This window comes from Carcharodon carcharias, chromosome 15 (assembly GCF_017639515.1).
Source record: "Carcharodon carcharias isolate sCarCar2 chromosome 15, sCarCar2.pri, whole genome shotgun sequence".
NCBI lineage: Eukaryota > Metazoa > Chordata > Chondrichthyes > Lamniformes > Lamnidae > Carcharodon > Carcharodon carcharias.
The window spans coordinates 2,824,945-2,843,390 of record NC_054481.1 but is presented as its reverse complement, the minus strand read 5'-3'; the positions used below and the strand labels follow the sequence as shown (position 1 = coordinate 2,843,390).

At 41.5% G+C, this 18,446-nt stretch overlaps 1 protein-coding gene across 1 annotated transcript in view; it reads right to left on the bottom strand.

The window, feature by feature from the left end:
* Nucleotides 1-8,376: 8,376 nt before the first annotated feature.
* Nucleotides 8,377-18,446, bottom strand: part of notum2 (notum pectinacetylesterase 2) — a 40,194-nt gene continuing 30,124 nt past the window's right edge. Inside the window, exons 11-12 of the mRNA XM_041206155.1 lie at nucleotides 18,008-18,055; nucleotides 8,377-9,001 (exon numbers count right to left, since the gene is read on the bottom strand). Of these exons, the coding sequence (XP_041062089.1) occupies nucleotides 8,698-9,001; nucleotides 18,008-18,055 (352 nt within the window). The 3' untranslated portion in view covers nucleotides 8,377-8,697. The remainder of the gene's footprint in view (nucleotides 9,002-18,007; nucleotides 18,056-18,446) is intronic.

The following is an 18,446-nucleotide window of genomic DNA, read 5'->3' as shown; positions in this document are numbered from 1 at the left end:
GTTAGAATGGGTGAGAGGAGCAGAGAAATTGAGACGACTAATGTCGCGCCGACAGTTCTCTATGAAAAGATCGAGAGAAGGTAAGAATCCAGAGGGAGGGGTCCAGGTGGAGGGAGAATATTGAGATGGGTAAAAGGATCCGTTGAACTGGGAGAGGACTCCTGCCCAAAGAAGTGAGCCCGGAGACGAAGACGGCGGAAGAAGAGTTCAGTATCATGCCGAGCCCGAAATTCATTGAGGTGAGGGCGTAAGGGTATGAAACTAAGTCCTTTGCTGAGCACTGAACGTTCAGCATCGGAGAGGGGAAGGTCAGGGGGTATAGTGAATACACGGCTGGGGCTGGATTGGAAGATGGGGTGGGGACGGAGGGACAGGCAGGGGTGGAGGGTCCTAGATGGGTGTTGGTGTCGATGAGTTGTTGGAGCTTGCGTTCCTTAGCACTTGAGAGAAAGAGAAAAAGTTTCTTGTTGAGGCGTCGGATGAGCCGAAGGATAAAATGAAACTGGGGGCACGCGCAGCTTTGAAAAAGGGTACGGCGGTGCTGCTGGAGGGAGAGGTCGAGTGTGTTCATATGGCGGCGCATGGCACTGAGAGTGGATTTCAGAATGTGACGGGAACAGCAGTCCGAGAAACGTTTTATGTCCCGGAGATACCTATAATCCTGGGTGGGTTCGAAACATGAGGGGTGGAATTTCAGTTGAAATCCATGTGGGGTAAGTCGGAGACGGAGACAGTCACTGAGAAAGGAGATATGGCTGTGAAAGCGGGTTTTAGTAAACACCTTGTCAAACACTAGGAGAGAAATGGAAAGCAATGAAGGTGAACAAGATTTCTCTGCGACAAGATTTCCGGATTTCTCTGTTGCCTTGTTCACCTTCATTGCTTTCCATTTCTCTCCTAGTGTTTGACAAGGTGTTTACTAAAACCCGCTTTCACAGCCATATCTCCTTTCTCAGTGACTGTCTCCGTCTCCGACTTACCCCACATGGATTTCAACTGAAATTCCACCCCTCATGTTTCGAACCCACCCAGGATTATAGGTATCTCCGGGACATAAAACGTTTCTCGGACTGCTGTTCCCGTCACATTCTGAAATCCACTCTCAGTGCCATGCGCCGCCATATGAACACACTCGACCTCTCCCTCCAGCAGCACCGCCGTACCCTTTTTCAAAGCTGCGCGTGCCCCCAGTTTCATCTTATCCTTCGGCTCATCCGACGCCTCAACAAGAAACTTTTTCTCTTTCTCTCAAGTGCTAAGGAACGCAAGCTCCAACAACTCATCGACACCAACACCCATCTAGGACCCTCCACCCCTGCCTGTCCCTCCGTCCCCACCCCATCTTCCAATCCCAACCCCAGCCGTGTATTCACTATACCCCCTGACCTTCCCCTCTCCGATGCTGAACGTTCAGTGCTCAGCAAAGGACTTAGTTTCATACCCTTACGCCCTCACCTCAATGAATTTCGGGCTCGGCATGATACTGAACTCTTCTTCCGCCGTCTTCGTCTCCGGGCTCACTTCTTTGGGCAGGAGTCCTCTCCCAGTTCAACGGATCCTTTTACCCATCTTCAATATTCTCCCTCCACCTGGACCCCTCCCTCTGGATTCTTACCTTCTCTCGATCTTTTCATTGAGAACTGTCGGCGCGACATTAGTCGTCTCAATTTCTCTGCTCCTCTCACCCATTCTAACCTGTCTCTCTCTGAACTTACTGCACTCCATTCTCTCAGGTCCAACCCTGACATTGTCATCAAACCCGCTGACAAGGGTGGTGCTGTTGTTGTCTGGCGCACTGACCTCTACCACGCGGAGGCTGAGCGTCAACTCGCAGACACTTCCTCCTACCTCTCCCTGGACCATGACCCCACCACTGAACATCAAGCCATTGTTTCCAGGACTGTCACTGACCTCATCTCCTCTGGGGATCTCCCTCCCACAGCTTCCAACCTGATAGTTGCCCAACCTCGGACGGCCCGCTTCTATCTCCTACCCAAAATCCACAAACAGAACTGCCCCGGTAGACCGATCGTCTCAGCTTGCTCCTGCCCCACAGAACTCATTTCTCGTTATCTTGACTCCCTTCTCTCTCCCCTTGTCCAGTCCCTTCCCACCTACATCCGTGATTCCTCTGACACCTTACGTCACATCAACAATTTCCAGTTCCCTGGCCCCTACCGCTTCCTCTTCACCATGGACGTCCAATCCCTCTACACCTCCATCCCCCACCAGGATGGTCTGAGGGCCCTTAGCTTCTTCCTCGAACAGAGGCCCGAACAATCCCCATCCACCACTACTCTCCTCCGTCTGGCTGAACTTGTTCTCACGCTGAACAATTTCTCCTTCAACTCCTCTCACTTCCTCCAAATAAAAGGTGTGGCTATGGGTACCCGCATGGGCCCCAGCTATGCCTGTCTCTTTATGGGGTATGTGGAACATTCCTTGTTGCAGTCCTACTCCGGCCCCCTTCCACAACTCTTTCTCCGGTACATCGATGATTATTTCGGTGCTGCTTCATGCTCTCGTCAGGACTTGGAAAAATTTATTAATTTTGCTTCCAATCTCCACCCCTCCATCATTTTCACGTGGTCCATCTCTGACACTTCCCTTCCCTTCCTTGACCTCTCTGTCTCAATCTCTGGTGATAGACTGTCCACCAATATCCATTACAAACCCACCGACACCCACAGCTATCTCGACTACAGCTCCTCACACCCCACTTCCTGTAAGGACTCCATCCCATTCTCTCAGTTCCTTCGCCTCCGTCGCATCTGTTCCGATGATGCTACATTCAAAAACAGTTCCTCTGACATGTCCTCCTTCTTCCTTAACCGAGGTTTTCCACCCACGGTCGTTGACAGGGCCCTCAACCGTGTCCGGCCCATCTCCCGCGCATCCGCCCTCACTCCTTCTCCTCCCTCCCAGAAACATGATAGGGTCCCCCTTGTCCTCACTTATCACCCCACCAGCCTCCGCATTCAAAGGATCATCCTCCGCCATTTCCGCCAACTCCAGCATGATGCCACTACCAAACACATCTTCCCTTCACCCCCCTTATCGGCATTCCGTAGGGATCGCTCCCTCCGGGACACCCTGGTCCACTCCTCCATCACCCCCTACTCCTCAACCCCCTCCTATGGCACAACCCCTTGCCCACGCAAAAGATGCAACACCTGCCCCTTCACTTCCTCTCTCCTCACCGTCCAAGGACCCAAACACTCCTTTCAAGTGAAGCAGCATTTCACTTGCATTTCCCCCAACTTAGTCTACTGCATTCGTTGCTCCCAATGTGGTCTCCTCTACATTGGAGAGACCAAACGTAAACTGGGCGACCGCTTTGCAGAACACCTGCGGTCTGTCCGCAAGAATGACCCAAACCTCCCTGTCGCTTGCCATTTTAACACTCCACCCTGCTCTCTTGCCCACATGTCTGTCCTTGGCTTGCTGCATTGTTCCAGTGAAGCCCAACGCAAACTGGAGGAACAACACCTCATCTTCCGACTAGGGACTTTACAGCCTTCCGGACTGAATATTGAATTCAACAACTTTAGGTCGTGAGTCCCCTCCCCCATCCCCACCCCCTTTCTGTTTCCCCCTTCTCTTTTTTTTTTTTCCCAATAAATTATAAAGATTTTCCTTTTCCCACCTATTTCCATTATATAAAATAAAAAAAAAAAACCCACTAGAGCTATACCTTGAGTGCCCTACCATCCATTCTTAATTAGCACATTCGTTTAGATAATATCACCAACTTTATCTTTAACACCTATGTGTTCTATTGTACTATTGTTGTTGACATCTTTTGATGATCTGCTTCTATCACTGCTTGTTTGTCGCTACAACCACACCAACCCCCTCCACCTCTCTGTCTCTCTATCTCTCCGCCCCCCACACACACACCTTAAACCAGCTTATATTTCAGCTCTTTCCTGGACTCGAACTCAAGTTCTGTCGAAGGGTCATGAGGACTCGAAACGTCAACTCTTTTCTTCTCCGCCGATGCTGCCAGACCTGCTGAGTTTTTCCAGGTAATTCTGTTTTTGTTATGAGACTATCATTGATTGTCATAAAAACCCATTTGGTTCACTAATGTGCTTTAGGGAAGAAATCTGCCTATCTTACCTGGTCTGCCCTATTTGTGACTCCAGACCCACAGCAATGTGGTTGACTCTTAACTGCCCTCTGACACAGTCTAGCAAGCCACTCAGCTCAAGGGCAATTATGGATGGGCAACAAATGCTGACCTAGCTGGTGATGCCCATATCCCATGAAAGAATAAATAATGTGAATTAGTGAAATGCATACAATCTGTGCTTTATTTTTGAATAACATTCTTGTATTTACAATGTATTGAATATACCTGGATTTTGATTCTATTTTACAGTAATAAGGCTGTAAACCAGATCTCTTAGGCTCAATTTTTACTGTGTGCAAGCTGTTGGGTTTTGAGTGGGTTATAACTTTGTCCATTTAATTGTATTATTGAGAGTTGTAAACACTGCTTTATATTTTTACATAAACTTTACTTTCTTATGCAAACTACATTATTATGTCATGGACCGACTACCTTAGATATTAAAATGAATGCATGTAACTTAAATGTGGATTTTTATTTTAAGGCTCTTCAAAGCTTAGTGCCACTAAAAGATTTTCTCTTTGAGAAAGTAGTCACTAAATAAAATTGGCTATTGCTGAGAACGAGCTGATGCAAGTCCAGCCCATTGCTGCTGTCCTTCAAGCTCAGTTTAGGTCATGGGAAAAATTCAACTTGGGCTTTGATATGAAGGGAATATGTTCTGCTACAGGGTTCCCTCTGGGTCCTTAACACAACTTTAACATTCCTGTGTTGTCCCATTTGGAATCAAGTACATAAGGAGTTGGACAAAACTCTCATGGATCTAGAGTTATCTTATGGTTCCTCTTTCCTGGTTCCTTTTGCTTCTCTTAAATGCTTAAAATCAAGCTCACAATACATCACACAAAGAGGAGTTATTTCATCAGGATTAAGGTGGTTCCGTTTTGTTGCTGTTTTCAAATGTAAAAAAATGTTAACACAAGTAATTTAAGGGAACACCCAAATCAATTTTGTTTAAAAATGTGTGTACTGAATTCGAATGGAACAGGAATCTTTGGAAACCTCCAAGCGTATTCTGCAAGAGTGAGGGGCTACGCTGACAGGGATCATTTCAAATTAAGGTTGTGACGGAAGAGGTTAGGGATGCAGAGTTAGCTACTTTTGCTTTATCAGTTGGAGCCTGTCATGGAAATGTTTTATGGTTACCCATTCTTCTTACTTTTGTTTCAGTCTCTCAAAATATGCTTTTGCATAAAATTTAATTTTCTTCCTTTCATGTTTTTGTTGAACTCTTCAATCGCCAAGAGATCCTGAACATGATGTACAATAAGAGTTAGGAAATCCTAATCGGCTTTGTGTAAGGCCTAGGAACAGTGCTTGCCACTGAGGGTCCTTAGTTTTGGCAATCAGATTATGCAGAAGCAGAGGAATTCTAGTGAGAGAGGCCTAGGCAGCCTCTGGGCTACTATTTGTGAAACACCAAAACACTGGACAGGGAATCTCTCAGGGTTAATAGAAATTATCAGTGCCAAGTGAAAATGAATCAGATGATTAGTACAATAGGAATAGGAGTTGGAAAATCAGCTCCTCAGGCCTGCTCTGTCATTCAATTAGATCAAGCCTCAACTCCATTTGCCTGCCATTGATTTGTTTCCCTTTGCATCCTTACTGAATAAAAATCCATGATTCTGATTCTTGAAAATTTCAATTGACCCAGCATCTACAGTTATTTGAGGGATGGAATGTCAGATTTCCACTAGCCTTTGTGTGAAAAGAACTTGCTGATTTCACTCCTGACTGCCTCTAATTTTATGATTGTGTTTTGTCATACTGGATTCCTCACCAAAGGAGATAGTTTTTCTCTATCTCCTCTCGAATCATTTTACCACTTTAAATAGATCACCCCTGCAAACTTCCAAACTCAGGGGAATACGTGTTAAGTTTATGCAACATTATCTCACAATTTGACCCCTTAAAACTTGGTATAATCCTGATGATTCTGCATTGTGTCCTCTGAGGCCAATATACTTTTCCTGAGGCAAAACTGAATTCAGTATTCTGGATGGGGTCTGAACATAACTGCGACTGAATTAATACTCATGTTTATTATTCCAGCCACTTTGAAAGACCAACATTCATTAGCCTTTTTGATTACTCTTTGTGCCTCTTGACCGACATTTACTGATTTGTGTACCTGGACATCCAAATCCCTTTGCTTCTCTACCCTGGGAGGTTTCACTACAATAAAGGCATCATAGAAATGCAAGTCAGTCTAGAGAGTTTAACATTTGGCCGATTGGCAGCTTTTGTTAAACATACCATTGCTGACTGAGATCATTAAACCTCTTCCTGCACTGAAAAATAATCCTGGGAATTAAAGAGTTACCATTCATACCTCCTCCTTCCACATGATCCCACTTCCTGTACTGGCTGGTCTGTTACACACAGTTCCATCCCCCTGTGCCTAATTTCTGTTACAAGAGCAAAAAACGGAAAAGCTTGAGGCTTTCATCTTATGGGGCTCACAGCGGAGCCAGGTCTTCAGATTATGGCCTGCCAGTTCGATTTCAAGAACAGCGCAGATTTAAAGGGGAGACCTTCAGATTTTTAAGGGCTTCCTCTGGACCATCTCCTCACACAAAAGTTATTAAATTCCCCAACTCTCCTGTAAAGGGCAGCAGTCACCTGGTCAATGCATGTCTATACTGGCTAATGTTAGTGATCTGGCTAATGTTAGAGATCTCTCGTCATTGCCTGAAATGAGCCAGTGCCATTAAACTTTAATCCTGTAATTGTCACCTTCACATCTACAAATGGGGCAAAGAAGACAGATGCTCATGACCACAAGTCCTTGTACAGGAGCTAGCATTGCTTCCCATTACACCACTGGCGCACATTTCCTCACTGCTTACACGTTATTTTCTTTATTTTTGATGGGGGAGGTGGAATAATAGCTTGAGGTTCATTCTCCTTAAATGTTACCCTGTTCCTCTTGCTGTTCCCCATGTCCCCCTTACTTCGCCACAATAATGGAACACAACCGTACGCCCATCAGGACTGACATACCTGTATCTGAGATGCTTTCACTGTTGTAAGTTACTGACAACCTCACATTCCCACAGGCAAGAAAAGTATGCCTAAACTCTAAACTAAAAATAGAAAATTGCTCCACAAAATCATTTACAGCTGCAGTAATTTTATTTCAAATGATGTTACAACGAACAGGTAGTCACAATGAGTTAAGTGAATATACCTCCTTACAAATACCTTCATCTAATTATGGTCAAAGAAAGCCAGGAAAATTACTGAATCATACACGTAAATGTCAGTGACATAACTTATTGGTAATAGTATATATATTACACATAATGTATGTTAATGCAAAATGTAAGTTATTAGTACAGGTGTAATCACTTAGTATTTTTCATAATCAATTTGTTTTTTGTGTAATGTTCCCTCATCTCACCAAACATAGTTTCATTATTCAGAATTATTGCCCCAAGTTACTGTGCACACTCCTCCAATGGTAAGTTAAAGAGCAGCAACAAGTATTACACAGATGCAGAAGGATATTACAGGTAGGCTAAACAGCTGGCCCTTGTTTTTCTAATAATGTCACGTTAACATCCTTAATTTAAATAAAAAGGTCATCAAATTCTTGAATCATTGTTTTAGAAAGTAGGTCAGAGTTTCTGACTCCTATTCAACCATTGATTGTGCATTTAAATTTTCACTGGCATATGTTTTCCCCTATATGTGAAGTTAAAGATTGTTATTGGCTTATGGCAATTTAGTCAAGGAATCTTTCTCTAACTTTACATACAGAAGATGATAAGTCCCTTTTTTACAGGACCTGTATTTATTTGGAGTGTCGAACGTAGAGGATTCAGTCTGTCTCAATGCAAGCCTTAGATGTAAGGCAGATGTAAACTGAATTTGAGAATCCCTGATATCCACATATTTTTAGCCAACATGTGTGGTAAAATCATCATACTTTTCAACTGATAAGCTTGTTTCAATATAGTACCTAACTGTTCTTTATTTAGAGAAAAAGCAAACCAGTTTTATTGTAACTTGGGCAAACAATGACTAAAACCTATTGGATTTGTCCTTTTCCTTGAACCTAAACACAAACAGCAGCAACAAAATAGATGAAAGTGAAAGTGAGAACAATGGATGTGTTGTTTAACCCCTTAACTGCTGGTAACACATAGACTTGCTTAAATCGTTAATGAAACTAATGTGATTTCGTCACAGTAATTTATGCACTACTTTTCTAATTTCTAGGACATTAGCAATGATCAAAACCAAATAGTCTTTGAATACATATTCAATGAAAGTAAAGGATAAATTTTACAGAAATGTTAAGTAGAATGAAACCCATCACTTCCCCAAGAGACAGGCTTGGCGGTAAAGGAGTTGAGCCATGCTTTGAGCAATGCCAGGTTACGAATATATAGTTATGCTAAACTGGAATACATTCTGAATAATTGGGCATGCTAATTCAAAATTCCAGCTTTGTTCCAGGCAATGCTGTGACTGAAATCCATGATTTTAACTGTAAATATTATCACACAGAGGAAAATACACATTTCTAAGCAACCAAAATGAGTTTTAAGACTTTAACCTCCATTACTAAGCATCCCCAGCAGGCGACTAGGTTCCATTCCAAGCTGCTGTGCTATTCTTTGAACATCAAAGCCCATGTTCATCAGGAGCTGAATCATGTTCACTTCCTGACCTGTGACCTGATCACGAAGTGCTGGGCAGGTGGGGTTACAATGTGGCAGCCGGCACTGGTCAATTAAATGGAAGGAGCAATTTCTCACGGGGGGTCTTGAACTCTTATTCTCCTGAAGGCTTCGGTCCCAACACTGTAGTGCTCTGTTCAAGGAAGTTCCCCTCACCTGAAAATCCAACCAGTTGCTAAAACAACAACAATGAGAATGGTTATACAAATGCAAATTGTTGCGATAATAAAGAGTCCTGCTGGGCTTTGTGGCTTTAACCATTCTATTAATGTGGCAAAAAGAAACCAACTAGTAAACTTTTAACTTCAATACAGCATTGGTCCAACAGTTTTACCCTGTGTGCACCAATTGTGAAGAATTGGTTTTGGGTTTTTAGTTTTTAGGGTATGTCTGAATCCAATTCTATCACTTAGAGTAGTTTGAAAATATAACCAATCTAATTTAAAATACAACAAAGTTTTGTGACCATGTGTAAAATGATTCTATTATTCGTGGTATAATGGTCAATAGTGGGTTGGGAGTTTAGCATTTAAACAATCTAGTTTTTGATCCATGTGGACAAGTACACTAATGCCTACAATTTCCATGGAATGTCTCACAATGGTCCAATGTAATTTCAGTGAAATCCTCGAGAGATGCCCTAAACGGTCATTGGTCCAGTATTTCCACCAATCTTCCAGCCAGGTGATGGTAGAAGATTGACAGAACTCCATGGGAATTCTATCCTCAAGAAACAAGGAACCACAAGAATGTTTCAGGTTGTCAAACAGATCCCCTCATTAAAATAGCTGCTGTTAAACTACAGCAGATTTGTTGTTTAATATTAATTAACCAGAACTGTTGAGCTTACAATTCAGCCTAACACCCATCCCAGCAAATAGAGATCGAAATAGGCCAAAATCAAATAGGCTGAAATGAGATCAGCCATGATCATATTGAATGGTGGGGCAGGCTCAAGGGGCTGAATTGCCTGCTCCTGCTCCTAGTTCTTATGTTCACCACATTGCACAGCATAACAGAATTTCATTGAAAATAATACTATTTTATGCATCAAAGTGTGCATCCACTTCCACCTTTGCAAGGATGTTTGAAGTTGTTTTGGAAGTTCCTGACAGCAGAGCTGAAATGTGTCAGAATAGCATTTAGTTGATAATGTAAATTTAAGAGGAGAATTTTACAACAGCAGGATTTTATGGTCCAACCGAAGTTAACAGAGTTTAGAATGGCTCGCCGCATTTTACGGTCCCATTCCAATCACAATGAGGCTGTAAAATTCCAGCCTAAGGGCCAAAGGTTTCAATCATCAAAATCTAATGCCCCAGTTTTAAAATTTATTGTTGTGCCACCTAGAACCTATCAAGGAGCCTTATCATGGGACCATCAGTGAATTGAACACATGTCTCACACAAGACTGTCAAGGTACAGCAAAGATATTGGACATCGAAAGCCAGACACTTATCCATAAGAACATTAGAAACAGCAGTAGACCATTCAGCCCCTCAAGCCTGTTTCACCATTCATTTGGATCATGGCTAAACTTCACTTCAACTCTTCTTGCCCACCTTTAAGCCATAACTCTTACCTGCTAAAGATTTCTCTGATTTAGCCATGAAATTTTCAATTGACCCAGCATCAACAGCTGATTGGAGAGACAATTCCATGTTTCACTACCCTGTGCATGAAAATAGTCATTTGGTAGTACAGAACTTGAGTATTGCTGAAAAAAGACATTTTGTCAAAGCTTTTTGTCTTGTACTCATCAGGACATTTGCAAGAATACCAATGTCAGGAGAAACAACAACTTTATACTGTATGAGAAGAGAGAGTGATGATTGGTTGGCATATTGGTTCTGATTGGTAGAGGCATTGCTACGGTGAATACACGAATTAATGGTCACTGACAGTTAACTGTGAAGCATTGTTTGAAATTTAAACCAGGCAGCTTGACTCTGATTAGTTTATTCCTCAGGGAAATGTCTATCACTTATTTTGTTTAGCTGAAGTAGGCACAATGTGTGTACATGTTCTTTCTGTCTCCAAAGAACAGGGCCCTGTGTATTAATATATGTAGCTTCCAACACACGCAAATGTGCCACATTGTGAGCCCAACTGAATTTTAAATTGATTATCAGCATAATTCTTAGCACACTGAGGATTATTTATCAAATGTTGTCCAATTGTGAAATCACATCTAATGTTGGACACTGTTTTGAGTTTTCAGGCACAGGTTGGTTAAGTATGGTCTGTACCGTACCCATTGTGAACAGCAGAAGGGGCATGTTGTTTGATATGACCTGCCAGTCTTAATGAGTTGTGGTGTATGAATTTCAGTGCCAGTGTGACGCTGGGTATGTAGGCCCAGCCGCTGTTCGCAACAAGGAAGGTACAGACTGTACCCAACCAGTCTGCTTGCAAAACTCAAAACATTGTCCAACACTAGGTGTGATTCTGCATTTGGACAACATTTGCTAAATAATCCTCTGTGCTAAAAATTGTGCTGACAACAAATTTCAGATCATCAGTCAGTCTCATGGTGTGGCACATTTGCCTGTACTGGAATCAACATATATTAATACACAGGGCCCTGTTCTTTGCAGACAGAAAGAGCATATACACACATTACGCCTGTTTAAGATAGACAAAATAAGTGAAAGCCATTCATTGGTTCATTCCTCAGGGCAAATGCTTTGACCAATCAGAATCATGCTGCCCTGATTTAAATTTCAAACAATGCTTCTCAGTTAACTGTCAGGGAGCATTAACTGGTGCATCTTCCATGGCAACGCCTCTTCCAATCAATCAGCACTCTCTTCTCATACAGTATAAAGTTGTTGCTTCCCCTGATATTGGTATTCTTGTAATTGTTCTGATGAGCGCAAGACAAAAAAAAACTTCAATAAAATGTCTTTTTTCAACAATACTTTGTGAGAAAAGCACTTCCTAATATAATTCCTGAATGGTTGATCTCTTAATTTAAGATTGTGGGCACCACTAGAAGAATTAGTTTTTCTCTATTTATCTTACTGAATCCTTTTATCATTTCAAACACCTTAATTAGATTAATCCTTAACTAAAGGGAATACAAACCAAGTCTATGCAATCTGGCCTCATAATTTAACTCTAAGCAATGAATCCATCACTAATCTGTTAGGCACAGGTATGTATATCAGCAGACGGCCAGAAACACAGCTGCATCTGGGCTATAAGGGTACAAGAGAGTTCAATACTTGCCCTCCAGAAAAGTAAAGTGTATACAAACTAAATCATCCAAATAAAGGAAACAGACAGCTTCCCACATTGAATAAACAGGTGAAACTGTACCGGGAATTAAAATAACAAATTAGTGCGCAACCACTAATGCTGCATCAACTCTGATAGCCTGTTTACAAAGTTACCAGATAGAGTTTAAGGGGAGTATGTAAAGAAATTTGCAAATGATGGCAAGATCAGCACTAACAACTTTTACAATTTTGTTAGGAAAGAGAGGATGGTTATGAACAACAGGGATTGAACCGGTGCAAGTGGTGTTTCTCTAATCCACCCACTAGCCATTCAGCCAAATGGAACCCACCACCACCACCCCCAACCCACCCAACCTTACTGCAATTAGCATAAGCAAATCTGCAGGAATAAAGGGAATACTGACACTAAAGAGTGACAAGTCCCCTGAACTAGATGGTTTCTATTCCAGGTTTTTGAACGGAGGGTGAGGACATTGTCGATGTGCTAACTATGATGTCCAAAGTTCCCTGGATTCAGGAACTATTGCTTTCGATTGGGACATTGCACATGTCACTGCGCTATTTAAGAAGGGTCAGAGTAAAATCTAGGGAAATATGGACCAGGTAACCTATCATCTGCTGCCAAGAAATTCCTAGAATCTATAGTGAAGGAGAGAGTGATGAAACCCCCTGAATGTTCACAGATGATCAGACAGAGCCAGCATGAATTTGTGAAGGGGAGGTCAGGTCTGACAGATCTTGAATTTTTTGAAGCGACGACTAAAATGGTGGACAGGAAAATGTTTGCAGACAATAACAGAAAATGCTGGAAAAACTCAGCAGGTCTGACAGCATCTGTGGAGAGAGAAACAGAGTTAATGTTTTGAGTCAGTATGGCCCTTCTTCAGAGCTGAAGAGAAGTGGAAATGTGATTAAATTTATACTGTTTAAGGGGGTGTGGGGCAGGTCGAGCTGGATAGAAGGCCAGCGATAGGTGGGAACAAAGGAGGGATTGACAAAGATGTCATGAGTTGTCTGATGTTATTTATATGGATTTGCAGAAGGTATTTGATCAAGTCCCTCATAAGAAACTGTTAGGAAAAGTTGAAACTCACAGAACTGATGGAAAATTATGGGAGATAGACCGTGTGGCAGAAAACAAAAGGTAGGGATAATTGGCAGGTAATCAGGTCAGCAGACTAACTAGTGGCGTTCCACAGGAATCTGCATTCACTGTGCTTATTAATAACTGAGATGACAGGATAGAAACATACATCCCTTGACATCACAACAACATTTGACTGAGTGTGGCATCAAGGAGCCCCAGCAAAACTGGAGTCAATGGGAATCAGAGGGAAAATCCTCCTCTGGCCAGAGTAATATCTAGCACAAAGGAAGATGGTTGTGGTTGTTGGAGGTCAGTCAATCTCAGCTCCAGGATATCACTACAGGAGTTCCTCAGGGTAGTGTCCTAGGCCCAACCATCTTCAGCTGCTTCATCAATGACCTTCCTTCCATCATAAGGTCAGAAGTGGGGATGTTCACTGATGATTGCACAATGTTCAGCACCATTTGCGATTCCCCAGATACTGAAGCAGTCCATGTCCAAATGCAGCAAGACCTGGACAATATCCAAACTTGGGCTGATAATTGGCAAGTTACATATATACCAGGCAATGACCATCTCCAAGAAGAGAATCTAACCATCACCCCATGATATTCAATGGCATTACCATTACTGAATCCCTCACTAGCAACATCCTTGGGGTTACCAATGACCAGAAACTGAACTGGACCAGCCATATAAATAATGTGGCTACAAGAGCAGGTCAGAGGCTCAGAATTCTACAGCAAGTAACTCAACAGCTGATACCTGTCCACCATATACAAGGCACAAGTCAGGAGTATGATGGAATACTCCCCACTTGCCTGGATGAGTGCAGCTCCCACAAAAAGCAAGAAGCTGGACGCTGCTTGATTGGCACTCTATCCACCACCTTAAATATTCATTCCCTCCACCACCAATACACAGTAACAGCAGTGTGTACTACCTAGAAGATGTACTGCAGCAACTGATCAAGACTCCTTCAACTGCACCTTCCAAACCCATGACCTCTACTACATAGAAGGTCAAGGGCAGCAGTTAGATGGGAACACCACCACCTGCAAGTTCCCCTCCAAGTCACTCACTATCCTGACTTGGAAATATATTGCCGTTCCTTCACTGTCGTTGGGTCAAAATCCTGGAACTCCCTCCCTAACAGCACTGTGGGTGTACCTACATCACATGGGCTGCATCAGTTTAAGGCAGCAGCTCACCACCACCTTCTCAAGGGCAATTAGGGATGAGCAACAAATGCTGGCCCAGCCAGTGACACCCACCTCCCATGGAAGAATTAAAAATAAATCCACGTTTACCAATGACAAATATTGGCAACATTGTAAGCAGTGTAGATGGAAGTGTAAAACTACCAATCAATTATTAATGGATTAGTTGAATGATGAAACCTATGAAAATGTTCATATCAGGAAGTGTGAGTTCATCTACATTGGATTTTAGAAGTTTAGATCAAAGTGCTTTCTAAAAACCAGAATCAATGGAGATCCAAAGAGAACTATAAATCCATATTAATAGGTCACTAAAATGTCATGGACAGATTCAAAGGTATAATCAAAGACTAATGGAATGTTGACCATTATATCTAAAGGACTAGAATGTAAGGGGTTAGAAATCATGTTACAGCTACACAAAGTACTGCTTAGACCACAGCAGGAGTGTTGTGAGCAGCTCTGGGCATTGCACCTTAGGAAAGATATACTGGCCTTGGAGGGAGCCCAACTGAGATTTACTAGAATGATATCTGGACTCCAAGGGTTGAATAATGAAGAGAGATATTTAAACCTATGCTGTATTCCCTGGAATTTAAAAGGTTAAAGGCTGGTTTGATTAAAGTTTTCAAAATATTAATTGGAACAGGTGGAGTAGATAGAAACTATTCTATTAACTGTGGGGTCTCGGACTAGAGAATTATGGACCAAAGTTTTGCGAACTTAGTCATAGACCTTTGAAAATGGTGTGTGGGACCCGAATAGAGAGGTCCCACACCGTTTCTAATGGATCCTATTTTTGCCAGAAAGGAGAAGAATATGAATCACACAGGAGGAAAACAAACTCAGCAGGGCTATGTGAATTTAGTGTTGAGTTTAAACAGATCCCATTTTGGCTGTCATTATGAATACTTGGCAGAGTTTCAAAAGCTACAATTATCTCAGCAGTGGGTTCTGAGTTCACAGTTTAATTGATTAGATTGTACAATTTGACTGCAGTTTAAAGGGACTATTAAAAGATTAATTGTCTCTGATGTGGAGTCTGAACAGAAGTTTGTTTGTGTTTAGAGATTAACCACTTGAGGAGATTTAAAACTGAAAACTTTGAATGGATTTCATGAATGTGAACTTTTTTTTTCACTATCAAGTGTATATGCGTGGGAATATGTTAGAAATTTGTTTTTTTCATGTCCATTAGGTTCCTGAGGTCTGCCCATCGTGGATACTGGGTGAGTGGCTATGGAGGTGGACTGGGGGCTATGAAGGAGCAATGGGGAATGAATTGGCATTGAGATGGCAAGGGAGCTATGAGGATGTTGGAGAGGCACTTACATCATGGATTCAGCCTCATTTACCTCCTTGAAGCTGCCAATGTTTTTGGGGCCTTGACCATCAGTGGTTTATAAATATAATCACTGATAAAAAATGAAGATATCCAGCCTCTCTAATATTTAAATGACCAACCCACTTTTTGCAAGTGGATTGGCCACCCATCCTTGGTCCACTTCTATTAATACTTGAAGTGGGCGGGTTCAAGGTAGATTATGTTTCCATTTCAGACTTCTTGTGTTTTACCTTCCAACACGACTCCAACCCACTCATTTTTGGGAAGAAAAATTGATCCTTTAGCCTCATTTTATTAGTTTCCTTTTCATATTATTTGTTGCTGAATTTATATTAATTTTAAATATTGTGGAATGGAGGGCTGTTGTGGCCATTGTTGACTGTAAGTTGTGTAGTGAAACTTGGGTTTGCGTTACGGTATGATTTTAATGATGATGATGAGGAATGCTGAGGCAAACTGATTACATCATTAGACAATGTGTAAATCATGAATGAGACAAGTAAAAGTCCTTTAGGCTGATTGCATGACTAGGTTGTAAAATACACCTAAATGTATCAATTGTGATCTTGAATGAACCTGAATTTTCACAGGTTTTTACCATCACCTTGCTTAAAGCATCTTTCAAAAATATTGATTACTGGCTGTAGCTTCCAAAGAGCCAAATAATATTGCTAATAATAATAATACTAATACTACTAATATTAGTAATAACTAATTACTAATTTTTGTGGCATCAAGGGAGGAGAAAGAACACTGACTTTTTTGATTACTCAGCAATCATACGTGTTTAAAACACATTCATGCTCCATGCTATGTATGTTTTGAACTGATAATCACAATAAAAATAAACCTTAAATGTTTCTTGAATGTTAATTATCAGTTTGGTCTGAAAACAATTTAATAGAATTTCTTGTTCAAATGTAAAATTAAACAGATGCTCATAGAATTAGATTTAAGTTTTTGTAAACTCAAAATAAATATTTGAGCAGGTGCAGTTTTTATCCAATGGGAACGCATTGCGCTGAGCACAACTCTGGGCTTCAGTAACTCCACTCCCCTCTCCATGACTGCCACTCACTGCTTAGCCCAGAGTTTTAGGACTTTGACATCTCAATTCGGGTTTTCTTCTTCACACCAGATATAACCACCAAAATTGCCTTTTCTCATCTCCAAAATCTTCTCATCTGTTGCTGAAGCCCAAATCTGTTACTTGCATTATTTCATATAATGGTTCCTAGGATGATCTCTTTGTTGACTTCCAGCCCCATAAACTAGACTGTGACTGGGACGCTGCAGCCTGCAGCCTCTTCCACACACATCATCCCTCGCCACCATCATTCCCACTCTTCTAGAGCCTCACAGTCAGACAAATTCCAATTCGGGCTTGTGTGAAAAACTGAGAACTTAGACCTGGCAGTTAACTAATGGCCAGTTGATCTGGAACCACCAGCTTTCTGCTCCCCCCAGACCCACTGACTTCCTGCAGCAATTCTAAGATTATTCCCTTTAAGTTAAAACTCTTATGGGCTTGCCTCATACTGCAGCATATCCAGCTATACATCCCCATGCTCAGTCTCTGCTCCATCAATAACGGTCCACTTCTTATTGCTGATTCCTCTACTGGCCACTATGTCCTTGTCTTCTACAAAGTCCTTTCTCTTGCATCTCCCTACCTGAATTCAAAAGGTCTCTTCAACCTTTCTGTCAAACCCACCATAACTCTTTTTCTCTCCTGCTCTGTCTTTACCTTTTCTAATATGCTCAGAGAGCTTATTCGCTAACTGAGGATTATGTGTGAGTTGCTGCGATTAACACAAATATTTTTTAAAAAGGCATTTTCGGTATCAAAAGAGCGAAAACGTCTCAAATTGGCATAAATTTTCAGAACTCAAATGTACAGGCCCATAACCAATAACAACAGCAGCAAATATTTGCTTGTAGCATTTTTCATTTACAACCAAGTGGGCTGAGTAGCCCATACAATTTTGCAAAATTTGGATTAGTTCATTTAACATCACTTGTTACCTCATTTTAGGAAGACAATGATTAGGTAAACTGAAATTTTACCCTTAATATAAAACATGGTTTAAAAATAGCTATGGCATAATGTTAATCTCCTGTCTAACAGCTTTGTGAAGTGTGTGACTGATATAGTGCAGATGTGTTCTGACAGAACCAGCAGAGGAAATATATGCCCACTGTAAATGGTTCAATTCTCACAGAAGAATACAAATCAATATTACTTTATGTAATAGCTTTCAACATGTTTAACTTTTTATTACCTTACCTTTTAGAGATCATGGTGTGCGATAGACATGCTGGGGCAAAAACAGCTCTAAAATAAAGATAATTAGAATTATGCAAAAACTGTTACACAATGAACATCAGTATAGTACATACATTTACAAAACACAACCATATAGCTCCTTTCTAAGGTATCTTAATTTGGCTAACTCCCAAGCCTGGATGTGAAGGATACAAGAGAACAGGATGTTTGGGTAGGAACTGTTTATTGCTCATTGTAGATTTGACTTCTCCTCCCTAACACATTAGACAGGCAGTGCTGGCTGACTCTTCCTCATATACAATATGGTGTCATTAACAAATCAACAACTCGCACCTGTTCACCTTATTACCTTCAAGTACTGAATACTTAACAATCATTAAACAGAACTTATTAGATGCTAACATCTTACAGCATTTAAAATGAAATGATTTTTACATTT